General features: G+C 45.8%; 1 protein-coding gene across 1 annotated transcript in view; it reads right to left on the minus strand.

Annotated features, from left to right (window-relative positions):
• The window catches only part of mst1 (macrophage stimulating 1), a 227,641-nt gene that overhangs the window by 15,219 nt on the left and 198,630 nt on the right, over positions 1 to 13,792 (minus strand). The window contains exons 12-13 of the mRNA XM_041191641.1: positions 12,956 to 12,965; positions 11,427 to 11,434 (exon numbers count right to left, since the gene is read on the minus strand). Of these exons, the coding sequence (XP_041047575.1) occupies positions 11,427 to 11,434; positions 12,956 to 12,965 (18 nt within the window). The remainder of the gene's footprint in view (positions 1 to 11,426; positions 11,435 to 12,955; positions 12,966 to 13,792) is intronic.

Raw genomic sequence — 13,792 nt, forward strand, 5'->3', positions numbered from 1 at the left:
GATACTAGCACTGTGCTAAATGGGAAAGATTTCGAACAGATCTAGCAACTCAAGACTGGGCATCCATGAGCAGCAGCAGAATTGTACTCGAACACAATCTGTAACCTCATTGTCCGGCATATCCCCCACTCTACCATTACCATCAAGCCAGGGGGTTAACCCTGGTTCAATGAAGAGTGCAGGAGGGCATGCCAGGAGCAGCACCAGCCATATCGAAAGATGAGGTGTCAACCTGATGAAGGTACAACTCAGGACTATTTGTATGCCAAATTGAACATCAGTGAGCAAGTTATTGCTGAGTAAATGACACCTGATAGCACTGTTGAGGGCAGGAGGGGCAGCATCAGGCATACTTAGAAATGAGGTGTCAACCTGGTGAAGCTATAACACAGGACTACTTGCGTGCCAAACAGCATAAGCAGCAAGTGATAGACAGGGGTAAGCAATCCCACAACCAATGGATCAAATCTAATCTCTGCAGTCGTGAATGGTGGTCCACAACTAAGCAACTCACTGGAGGAGGGGGCTCCACAAATATTCCCAGCCTCAATGGGGAGCCCAGCACATCAGTGCAAAAGATAAGGCTGAAGTATTTGCTATAATCTTCAGCCAGAATTGCTCAGTGGATGATCCATCTTGGCCTCCTCCTGAGGTCGCCAACATCACAGATGTCAGTCTTCAGCCAATTCGATTCACTCCATGTGATATCCAGAAACGGCTGAAGGCACTGGATACTGCAAAGGCTATGGGCTCTGACAATATTCCGGCAATAGTACTGAAGACTTGTGCTCCAGGGCTTGCTGTGCCCTTAGCCAAACTATTCCAGTACAGCTACAACACTGGCATCTACCCGGCTATCTGGAAAATTGCCCAGGTATGTCCTGTACACAACAAGCAGGACAAATCCAACCCAGCCAATTACTGCCCCATCAATCTACTCTCAATTATCAGTAAAGTAATGGAAGGGGTCACCAACACTGCTATCAAGCGGCATTTTTTTAGCAATAACCTGCTCACTGATGCCCAGTTTGGGTTCCGCCAGGGCCACTCAGCTCCTGACCTCATTACAACCTTAGTTCAAACATTGTCAAAAGAGCTGAACTCCTGAAGTGAGGTGAGAGTGATTGCCCTTGACATAAAGGCAGCATTTGACCGAGTGTAGCATCAAGGAGCCCTAGCAAAACTGAAATCAATGGGAATCGGGGGAAACCACTCCACTGGTTGGAATCATACCTAGCACAAAGGGAGATGGTTGTGGTTGTTGGAGGTCAATCATTTCAGTTCCAGAACATCAATGCAGGAGTTCCTCAGGGTAGTGTCCTAGGACCAACCATCTTCAGCTGCTTCATTAATGACCTTCCTTCCATCATATGGTCAGAAGCGGGATGTTCGCTGATGATTGCACAATGTTCAGCACCATTTGCAACTCCTCAGATACTGAAGCAGTCCATGTCCAAATGCAGCAAGACCTGGACAATATCCATGCTCAGCCTGCCAAGTGGCAAGTAGCATTTATATCACACAAGTGTCAGGCAATGATCATCTCCAATAAGAGAGAATCTAACCATTGCCTCTTGACAGTCAATGGCATTACCATTGCTAAATCCTCCACTATTAACATCCTAGGGGTTATCATTGACCAGAAACTGAAGTGGACTAGATACTGTGGCTACAAGGACAGGTCAGAGGCTAGGAATCCTGCGGCAAGTAGCTCACCTCTTGACTCCCCAAAGCCTGTCCACCACCAAGGCACAAGACAGGTGTGTGATGGAATACTCTCCCCTTGCCTGGATGAATACAGCTCCAACAACACTCAGTAACCTCGACACCATCCAGGACAAAGCAGCCCATTTGATTGGCACCCCATCCACAAAGATTCATCCTTCCACCACTGACGCACAGTGGCAGCAGTGTGTACCATCTATAAGATGCACTGCAGAATCTCACTAAGCCTACTTAGATAGCACCTTCCAAACCCACAACCACTACCATCTAGAAGGACAAGGACAACAGACATATAAGAACACCATCTCCTGGAAGTTCCCCTCCAAGCCACTCATCATCCTGACTTGGAAATATATCGCCGTTCCTTCACTGTCGCTGGGACAAGATCCTGGAACTGCCTCCCTAACACTGCAGTGATTCAAGAAGGCAGCTCACCACCACCTTCTCAAGGACAATTAGGGATGGGAATGAATGCTGGCCTAGACAGTGACATCCACATCTCATGAGCAAATTTGAAAAAGTTACGGAGGGGGAGAAGTGGCATCTAATATCTTTAATGTAATCAAGTAGAACTACACCCCGGTATTAAAAGGTACAGTTGTTATGGTGTAGAACAAACCATGATATTAAAGCTACAGTCATCATTGTGTAGAACTACACAGTGATATGAAAGGTACATTCATTGCAGTTTTGAACTACACCCTGATATTAAAGATATAGTTGTTGTGATGTAGGTCTTCACAATTATTTTAAGAATACAGTCATCATGGCAAAGAACTATGCCCAGTTATTCAAGGTTCAGTCATCGTGGTGTGGGACTACACACTTATATTAAAGGTACAGTCAGCATGGTGTAGAACTATACCCTGATATTAAAGGTACAGTCATTGTGGTTTTGAATTACACCCTGATATTAAAAGGCACAATTATCGTGGTGTAGAACTATACCCTGATATTCAAGTGTAGTCATCTTGGTGAACTATACCCTAATATTAAAGATACAGTCATTATGGTCAAGGGCTACACCCTAATATTAAAGTGCAGTCATTGTGGTGACCTAGAGCCTGACATTAAAAGTCCATCATTATGGTGTAGAACTACGCCCTGATATTAAAGGAATTGTCATCATGGTCTATGACTACATCCTGACATTAAAATACAGTCATCGTTGTGTAGAACTGCGCTTTGATATTAAAGTACAGTCATTGTGGTGCAGAACTACACACTGATATTAAAGATACAGTCATTTTGGAGTGCCCCAAGGGGCAAGAGTTCTGTTCACCAACACAAAACAGCCAGAGATGACTAAAGAACTGAGAGACAACATAAAGCTGAAGGATAAGCATACAAGAATGCCAGAAATTGCACGGGTCCTGGCAAAGGGGAAAGATGCAAATAACAATGTAGGGTTACAAATAGATATTAAGAGCTATAATAGGGAATATGAAAAGAAATGTGCAAAGGGTATCAAAATGAACACAAAAAGAGCATGTGATCCCTTAAAAACTGGTAACTGTGATAATGTCAAGAAAATAAGGAAATAGCAGATAGGTTGAATAATTACTTTTTGTCAGTATTTACAGGAGGGGAAGAGATTAGCATGTAGAACATACCTAGGAAACTATCATCCAATCAATGAACTCGTGATAATTAATGTAATTAAGATAATAATAGCACCGAAGCGTGACAAATCCCCAGAACAAGATGGTGCTCATCCCAGTGTTTTAAAGGAAGTAGGTGAGAACATTGCCGTTGACTTAACTATAACCTTACAATGTTCCCTCCATTCAGGAACCATTCCTTTAGATTGAAAAATTACACATGTCACTCCAGTTTTAGGAAAAAGGCGATCAAGGAATTCTAAACCAGTTAGCCTATTGGGAAATTGTTGGAGTCTATAATTAAGCATAATGTGACTGAACACCTTGAAAATTTTCAGCTAATCCATGAGATACAGCATCGATTTGTAATGAATAAGTCATGCCTGACAACCCCGATTGAAGTTGAAATTGAATTTTTTGAAGAGGGGATCAATGGCCCCTCTAATGTGTCTTGACTGTGCGTGGTGGATTTGTTAGTGTGTGCAGTCTACACATTCATGCCTCATAAAAGGGCTGCTGCTTATGCAAGCCTGTAAGTTCCCTTTGCAATTGCTGCACTGCCACTCACCCAGGCAGCTTAGACAGAAGGTTGGCAGGGACTAAAGTAGTGGACAAGGGAATGTCTATGAATGTTATTTATACGGACTTCCAGAATGCATTTGATAAAGTCCCTCATTAGAGACTGTTAACTGAATTTAAAGCTCTTGGAATTGAAGGCAAATTATTGATCTGGTTAGGAAATTGGCAGCGTGAATGGATACAGGGAGTAGGGATAATGGCCAGGTATCCTACAGGGATTTGTACTGAGGGCTCAACTATTCACCATATTATTAACAACGTAGGCGATGGAATAGTATGCTACTGACAGTGGTTGGTGTTGTAAGCAGTGTAGATGGAAGCATTAAAATTACAAAGAGATATTAATAGATTAAGTGAATGGGTAAAACCTTGGCTAATGGATTTCAATATAGAAAAGTGTGAAATCATTCATTTTGGGCTTTTAAAGGATAGAACAGGACAGCTCCTAGATAGAGAAAAAACAATGGCGATCCAAAGAGACTTGGGGGTCCAGGTACACAGGCCATTAAAATGTCATGAATGGTACAAAAATAATCAAATAGGCTAATGCAATGCTGGCCATTATATCCAGAGATCTAGAATGCAAGGGGCTAGAAGTCATGCTTCAGCTATATAAGGCCCTGATTTGACTACACCTGAAGTTACTGTGAGCAGTTCATAGCACCACACTGTAGGAAGGATATATTGGCCTTGAAGTGTAATATAGATTTTACTGAGTGATATCTGGTCTCCAAGGATTAAATTACGAAAAGAGATTGCACCAACTGGTGTTGTATTCCCTAGAATTTAGAAGATTTAAGAGGTGGTTTGATTGAAGTTTTCAAGGTATTAAGGGGAACAGAATAAAGAAAAATAACTTAGCGGCAAAATTGAAGAATAATTTTAATAGAGGTGGAAACAATCAGTCTTTTAGCAACTGGCAGTTTAAAAAAATCAAATGCTACTATTGTCATAGAAATGGACATGCATTACTTCATGATAAGGAATGATTCAAGCAGGTTTGTAAACAAAAGAAGAAGCCCAATGAAACCTACAATGTAGAACAGCCTGAAACAAGAAATTCAGTTACTCGTTTAATCTGAAAGTTGGAAACACAGAGCCAATATTCGTCACAGTGAAAATAAATGGCAGACCTGTTAGAATGGAAGTGGACACGAGAGCTTCTACCAAAGTGATTGGGGAAGATACCTTCAGATATTTAAATAATGGTGAACATCAATTAAGTTTAGAAGAAACAGCTGCCAAGCTAAAAACTATACGGGTGAAGACATTCAAGTAAAAGGCATAAGCAGATTAACTGTCCGTTATGAAAGCCAATACCACCTTGATGGTGATAGTAGTGAAGGGCCAAGCATCTTGGGGCAAAATTGGTTAAAGGAGATTAAGTTAGAATAGGTTGAAATTTTCCAGTTGAGAGCAAGTGGGTTACCAGAGCCACTTAGAAAGTACACCACTGTCTTTAAGGATGAACTAGAGAAAATCCAGGGCCTGTAGGTCAAGATTTATGTGGATCTGGAAGCAACCCCTTGCTTCATGAAGTCAAGAAGGGTACCTTATGCCCTGCGAGAAAAAGTTGACATTGAACTGAACAGAGAAACTGGGCCTAATACAACCTGTGCAGTTCTCAGAATGGGCAGCACCCGTATTCCCCGTCCTTAAACCCGACCAAAGCATCTGAATTTGTGCAGACTGCAAACCGATGGTTAATAAAATAGCTAGGCTAGACAGACACCTCATACCAAAAATCAAAGGCCTGTATACCAAGCTGGCAGGAGGGACAATGTACACAAAGGTTGACATGAGACATGCTTATCAAGAATTAGAGCTAGATAATGCCTCCCAGGAATTTGTCACAATTAATACCCACAAAGGGTTGTACTAATAGACATGATTGTCTTTCTGTGTCTCCTCAGCTTGCGCCATCTTTCAGAGAACAATGGAAAGCTTACTGCAGGGACTGCCCCAGGTTGTAGTCTATTTAGACGATGTGTTGGTGACAGGATTCACTGAGAAAGAGCATATGGCAAATTTAGAAGAAGTCTTAAAACGTTTCTTTCAAGCTGGAGTGCGTTTAAGAACAGAAAAGTGCACATTCCAAGCGAGGGTCACCGGGTAGATTCACAGGGTGTCCATCTGGTCGAAAAGAAAGTGAGAACCATAAGAGAGGCACCTGTGCCAAAGAACTCCTCAGAACTCATTCTTAGAAATGAGCAACTATTATGGGCGATTCTTAACTAATTTGTGTACAGTGCTGGTCCCCCTGCATTCTCTACTCAAACAGAACCAATGTTGGTCTTGGGAGGTGCCCCAGAAAGAAGCTTTCATAAAGGTGAAACAATTGTTGCTCTTGTCCAATCTATTAGTGCATTATGACCAGACGAAAGAATTGGTGCTGACATGTGATGCATCTCCCTACGGAGTGGGAGCAGTTCTCTCCCATCGGATGGACGACAGCTCGGAACGGCCAAGAAGTTATGTATCAGGAACTCCCAACACAGCGGAAACAGGATACTCACAGATAGAAAAAGAAGGCCTGTCTGTCATCTTTGGTGTCAAGAAATTTCACCAGTACGTACGTGGCCACCATTTTACAATTGTTTCAGACCACAAGCCATTGCCAGGATTGTTTAAAGAGGACAAGGCTGTACCACCTATAGCCTCAGCAAGAATACAACGATGAACTTTAATCCTGGCAGCGTACGAATATACTTTTGTACATAGGCCTGGCAATCCAATCGCAAACGCTGATGCCCTTAGTCGTTTGCCTTTACAAGAAAATGATGACCGCGTCCCAATTCCACAAGAACTTGTTTTACTGTTAAATTTCTTTAGATTCCTCGCCATTATGTGCTCAACAGATCAGAGACTGGGCAAGTCGGGACTCAGTCCTATCTCAAGTACGAGAACAAGCGCTACATGGTTGGTCATAGGAGCCCATATCTGCTGAAATGAAACTGTACTTCAACAGCAGACATGAAATAACTAGCCAGGATGGTGTCTTACTGTGGGGAGCATGATTGATAGTTCCTACAAAGGGAAGGGAACCACTTTTAATTGAACTACACAGCGCACATCAAGGAATTTCCAATAATGAAGACCATTGCACAAAGCTACGTATGGTGGCCTGGGATGGATAGTGAAATAGTTTAGTAAAGCACTGTGTGCAATGTCAGCAAATGCAAAAGTTGTCAGTGACAACTCCATGACACCCATGGGAGCGGCCAGGTAGATCCTGGGTGCGGTTACACATTGACTATGTTGGACCTTTCCTTGGAACAATGTTTCTGCTCATTGTCGATGCCCATTCAAAATCGTTGGACGCATATGAGATGAAGTCGCCAACATCGACTGCTACAATTGAGAAAACACATCAGAGTTTGCCATTCATGGACTATCGGAAGTAGTAATTTGTGATAATGGTACAACATTTACGAGTGCTGCGTTTCAGTGGTTTATCAGCCTCAACAGTATCAGTCATGTGAAAACTGCACCGTGCCACCCTTCCTCAAACGGACTGGCTCAAAGGGCGGTTCAAACGTTCAAGGCGGGCATCAAAAAGCTAACTGATGATTCCTTGACAACCAAGCTAGCACACTTTCTTTTTCATTACAGGACCACCCTACACACAACAAAAGTGTCACACCTGCAGAGTTATTGTTGAAATGCCATCTCAGTATGAGATTGTGCTTAATAATGCTGGATTTAGAGAGGAAAGTGGAAAGGAGTCAGGGAAGCCAGAAAACTAGAGATGATTGGCATAGTCATGAAAGAAAACTTACAGTGGGAGAGCCGGTATACGTAAAAAAAACTTCGGGGAAAGACCAAAGTGGTTACCGGGTGAAATAAGTGTGGTGACTGGACCTCTATCTTATCACATGGAAGTGGAAGGCTGGAGCATCCGTAAACATGTGGACCATTTAAGGAAGAGAAAGACAAATCACCAAGATATGGTTCCACCAGTGATCATGACCGGGTCTGTGTTTCCTGTTGAGGATACTCAACCCAGGACTGACATGTCTGATGTTCCTGTGGAGTTGAGGATGCAGAGCTGCAGGTGCCCATTGAAGCACCTGATGTTCAGGCAACTCCAGAAAAGGAGGTTCCCGACAAAGAATTTGAAGTTGTGGAGCTGCGATGTTCCACACATACCAGGAAACCACCTGAAAGACTTAACTTGTAAATGCCTTACCCAGTGTTAATATTATGCTGTCTTGAAAAATATGTACTTGTAAATATAATATGCATAGCTGAGTTAAAGGGGGAGGAATGTAGCAATTATGGTTTTATTTAGTGTGAAATGTACCTTGTAACACTTGTGTAATACTAATGTAATACATGTTAGGCAAGGTCACATGATCTGTAGTAACCAATAGGAGTCATTGTAAAGATAGAGTTGGAATTGAAAGCGCACTTGTAGTTGCTGCTGTGTATATTGTAAATAAATTTAATGTTTCCACCCAAGAAGTGTCTGCAGTTCAACTTCACCATTAATAGTACAACTCGGCCACCCTACAATAATGATGAAAGATTGTTAAGATCTTACAGGTTCCCCCACCAACACCTTTAACCAGGAGGAAGTGTCATCTGGTTACTGACCTTCCTGACAGTGGAGAGTTTTTCCCTCCATCAAAACACAACTATAATTTTGAATACCTCAATTACTTCTACCTGTGATCTTCCCTGCTCTGAGAGAACAATCCCACCTTTTCAAACTTCCCTATTTCTCCAAAGAAATCTTATTAAATTTGACCAGATGAATGATTGCTGGGAGATCAAAACTACCCAAAGTAACCATGGAGACATATTCTGTTTTCTCTCTGCTTCTCTTTGCAGGTTCTGCTGCTTATCCTCATGTACCTGGATCCTCTTTGTTTGTTGGTTTGGCATGTCCTCCTGTAATTGAAACAGATGATCATTGCACAATTAAAGGTGTACAACTGGAAATCAGCAATCATTTTGTGTCTTTAAATCTCTTTATAAGTGCAATCTCATGGATTCCTGTCCTTGTATGTCTGAGATCTGAGAGGATTAGGGAGATAGTCATCTTCTATGCCAACAAAATCACCAGGCACAGGAAAAGGGAAAGCGGGGCTGAGGACTGTAACTTCAGCCTTCTGCCCCCTCCCACTTTCCTAGCCCATTCAGGGTCTTGAGGGCAACTATGTATAGTGAGATAAGGACACCGACATCCACATGGCTAGACTGAGCCCACCCAGCTAACATCCCATCGTACAGATAATATATGTGCCTGTAACACAGGAGGTTATTTGCCTTAGCAATGCAGATTGTCAACCCTGTGTGTGCAATGTCAGACACGAACCCTGTGTCTGTAATGCAGGACACCATCTCTGTGCCTGTACCGTGGGACACTGTCTCTGCATCAATAATGTGGGACACCATCACTGTGCCTGGAACATGTGACACTACCTCTGTTCCTGTTCTCTGGGACACTATCACTGTGCCTGTAGTGTGAGACATAGGTTTTGATAACACCAGTAAACAGATGTGGGGGTTGCAATATGCTTCAGAAGCAGACTGCATACCAACTTCCATGCTGCCTGCTTATTTAAATTATTGTATTCTGCAGCCAGCCCTCTGTGCACTGTTGGGTGTCTGTACAACTGAGCAGGAGGTGTAAAAGTGCTAGAGGCCGGCACCACATCCAGCTAGCCTCTTAATGGGGAAGTAGCTTCTGTCTGGAGTAGGTGCTGGAACTGGCTGCAAAAAGGGAATGCAAGCACAAAGAAACTGAATTATCGCACAAGGGGACATGGAGGGGCCTAGAGATTTTCTAACACTGAACTGGAACTGCACTGAACTTGGTCTATCATTGAGGGGCCAAGGGGCTTTCAGACAAACTCTCAGAAGGCACTGGGTGCAGATAACTCTGATGGCCAGTGCAAGGAGTCAGGCTCTGAGAACCTGGATGCAGTGCTGTAAGAAGTTCAATGACCTCACACAAAAAGTCAAGGTCAGTAAATGCATCTTCAAATGCCATATTCTACCAACTTTCTGAACAGCTACTGAATGCACCATAATTCTATCATTCACCCACCAACAAACTCTATCAACCACAATTCATGCTTAACATTCATGACTTCATCTCACCCTTACACACTTAGCATTGTTGCAAACCTCGCACCCACAGCTCACAGACTGCACAGCACTGCCAGCTATTCAACCATGGTAGCCAAATCAATTAACTATATTACACCACAGTTCACATGCTTCCCTCTCTCTTGCTGGACAAGGTGGTGAACAGCCGCAGGCAGCAGCATCTAACTGATGGGACACGGTTATACATCCTCATCCCAAAGAAGGAGGTGGTAATCGCCATCACTGAAGCGGCCATGACTGATGCTGTGGCCAGCAGCAGGGCTGAAACCATTGAAAATAGCTTTCTTCTCAAACCTAGTCCTCCCTCTCTTATCCCACTCCCAGTCATCCTACAGCTTCCTCTGCTTAACCAGCTGCAGATGGTGTAAACTTGCACTTCTTGTTTACCCCCTCTCCTCACCAAAGCCCTACCTTTGTACCTTTCTCCTTCCAGATAGCCAAGAGCTCCAAACTGGCCCAGCAGTGATGGAAGGGAAAGAGTTGGAATAGCACATTGAGACTGATGGGGAAGAAACACTGTCATTCACTCTCACACTCACAGTTAGCAACTCGGATATAGACAGCGTGCTAACTGTAGAGCCCAGCTTAGAGGCAGGATCTGCACAAGGTAAGACACCGGGCATCAGTAGCTGCAGTCAGGGCAGTGGGCAAAGGGCCAGCTTGGCAGTGAAAAAGGTCACATATAAGCTCTGCTGCAGAGGATTCAGATATGGGGTGGAATTGTCCCGGGATTTGCACAAAGTGCAGTAGTGAGCGGGAAAAACGATGTTTTACCTGCTGGCCACAATGGCGGCTTCTCACACTGCATCATCCCAAACCCACCATATTAGTAATGCATTCCAGGAAAAAACACGCTGTTTTGATGGCAGGTGCCCTGTCATTCGCCCGCCACACCATCAGCTCGCTTCATCATGCCAGGCACCATATTTAAAGTGCAGCCCCACACACACCTGTCAGTGTTTCCAACCACACTGACTGGTGAGGACGTGGACCGTGCCTGTGGCGACCCATATGAGGATCCTGCACTACATCATCCCTCTCTCAATGCAACTGTGAGTGCTCTCTCTCCTGCTTTTTGACTCTGCTGCCATGCACTAATTATCTTCACTTTGGTTCACAGGAAGCTCTGCCAAGTGACCGACACCCTCAGCCAGCCTGTCCCCCAGCTCCATCCACATCCTCACCTCCAGCCAAGTGGACACCTCCCCCATTGAAGAGCTGGAAATAAGCAGCCTGGAAGACCCATCACAGTGCTCACCCACACTCTGCACCAGTGCAGAGACACACGCCTCGGTGGGACCCAGCTCAGGTGGGTCCCAATCGGGTGGGCTCACAATCCAGTGCTCACTGCATGGACATGTGTCCACAGCAGGAGGAGGTAGGTTCAGCCGAGCTCCCCGGCACTCGGAGGACTGCTAGGGAAGATGCATCTGTAATAATGAGTCAGATAACGAGCCTCTAGATTTGGCCTTCCAACTCACCGTGGAGGGTCAGCAGAAGGTAGGGGAACATCACACAGAGGTGTTGGAAGCCCTCAACAGAGTCGCATGTGAGTCAGAGAAGTGCATCTGTCTGCTCTCTGATGAAGTGGTGCCCACATGTGTGCACATGGAGGTCTCCATGGGGAGGATGGTGGACACCATGGAGACCCTGGTCCAGCAGAACGTGGAGATGCGTGCAGACCTGCACTTCATCACGGGAGCCATGGGTGAGTTCCTGCAGTAGCAACGTGAGAGGGAAAGGGGGCACCTCAACATCCCTCCAGGTGCTCCTTCCCCTCAAGGAGTCAGGCCAAGACCCTCAGGCACCCAAAGGGAGGAGAAGCAGCAGCTGGACATCCCTGGGTGATCCACTCAGGAATCTCAGAGGCTTTGCGCTCCCTCCGAGTTCCCTTTGCCTGTGACCCCCTCAACCTTGTCCTCTTTCATCGCAGAGGGAGCAGCCGGCCCACAAGTCATTCTGGAGAGAGAAGTGTGTAGGTGGCAGGGCCTTTCGGAGCCTTGCGCAAGCACTCTCCCACACACATGGATCCTTCATGTATCACATTCATCTCAATGTCCTGATCATTTTCAATACTGCCTGCTGGGATTCGCTTTCAGTTGTCCAAGTGAGCCGACCTGCATCTCTGCCACCCACTGAGCACACTCCCATGCAGCACCTGTTCCTGGCCAACATGACTCTCTTTTCACTTTTGATTTAGCCAGCATGGTAGTGCTACAGTTTTTTATTCGCTCCCCTGTCCTTTCCCTTCCCCCAGTCACCCATTTCCTTTCCTCCATGACTGTCACCAACTTCCACCCCCTCTGTGATCTACCAGCCACAATCCTTTTCCTTGGGGGATGTCCAGATGAACATGTACGTTCGCTTCCTTCCCGAAAATCCCACCCCCATTCACCTCCCCAACCTCCTCCTTCCCACTCCCAGGGTCCATGTCTGTTTCCGAATCCCCACCAACCACCCTCACTGTCCCTTCTACCCTCACCTTCCCACATTGCTCTGCCCTCGGCCATCCTCACCATTCCCTCATACCACACCCACCCTCAGTTTGCTCCCCAGGAGACAGTCATGGACTCAACAGAACCCTCCCTTCCACGTTCACCTGGACATCCCCCCCACCACCCCCAGACTCCTTCCCCCCTTGAACCCCTTCCCCCTCTCTGAATGAACCCCTTCCCCCCTTGGAGCTCCTTCCTCCACTGGAACACCTTCCCCCCGGACTCCCTCCTATCCAGAACCCATTTCCCTGCACCTTAGTCCTTCGCCCTCCCAACCCAAACTCCACCCCAGCTTAGTCCTTCACCCTTCCTGACTCCTTCTTCCACCCTCAGTTCTTCCTCTACTCTTACTCCCTCTTCTCTCCACATTTCTTCTTCTCTGGACTCCCTCCCCTCTCTGCACCCCTTCCTCCCCCGGACTCCGTTCTCTCTCTGCACTCTTCCCCACCTCTGAACTCCTTCCCTTACACCTTCCACCCCACTTACACCATTTGCTATCTTTGCCCCGTTACCTGCTCCTCCCCCTGTACTCCCTTCCCTCCTAACCTCCCCCTCCAAACCTGCCTCCTTGACACCTTCGTTTCTTCCCCAAACCTCACCCCCCCCGACAACTTTGCTCACACCCTACCAGCCTCATCCCCCACTGCCCCATGCGTCTTCCTCTCCCAGTCTATTCTAGACCTTCTCCTCCCACCTCCTGGTACATCTTGCTCTCCCAAACAAAGCTGGATGTTCCTATCCACCCCCTCAACGATCATCTGTTGCGAGCAGACATGCAATGGTAACCTTCCAACTTCCGTGAGCTGCTTTGCAGCAGAGCAATATCCATGAGAATCCACCCAGCGTGTCATGGACGTTCCTCCAGAGTGACATTGCTGTCAGGCTCCAGCATCTTCTACCCCTTGGACGTCCGTGATGTGAGCAAGGCCCTGGTGGTAAGTCTCGACTTCTGCACAGGCGTGTTTTACCGCTGACATGGGTGGATGATCCAGTGAGTGAGGGGGTGGGGGGAGGGGTGGGAGCGATGGCCGTATAATGATATGAAAATGTATTACAATGAGCTCCAAACATCTGATGGCAGGAAACAGGCTGAGCAGATGATCAACTGATTTCTGGCTTTCTCGTCATGTTGTCCATTCATGCCACCGAACACATGCCAGGCACGGAAAATTTCATCCATGGCGCTTGATGGGGCAGTCAACTCAAATGAACAATGAAATGCCTGGTGCATCGTCAGGTCCGCATTAAGACAGTATTCACTGCCTAGAGGAGCCT

The sequence above is a fragment of the Carcharodon carcharias genome, chromosome 7 (genome assembly GCF_017639515.1).
Source record: "Carcharodon carcharias isolate sCarCar2 chromosome 7, sCarCar2.pri, whole genome shotgun sequence".
In the NCBI taxonomy this organism is placed as follows: Eukaryota; Metazoa; Chordata; class Chondrichthyes; order Lamniformes; family Lamnidae; genus Carcharodon; species Carcharodon carcharias.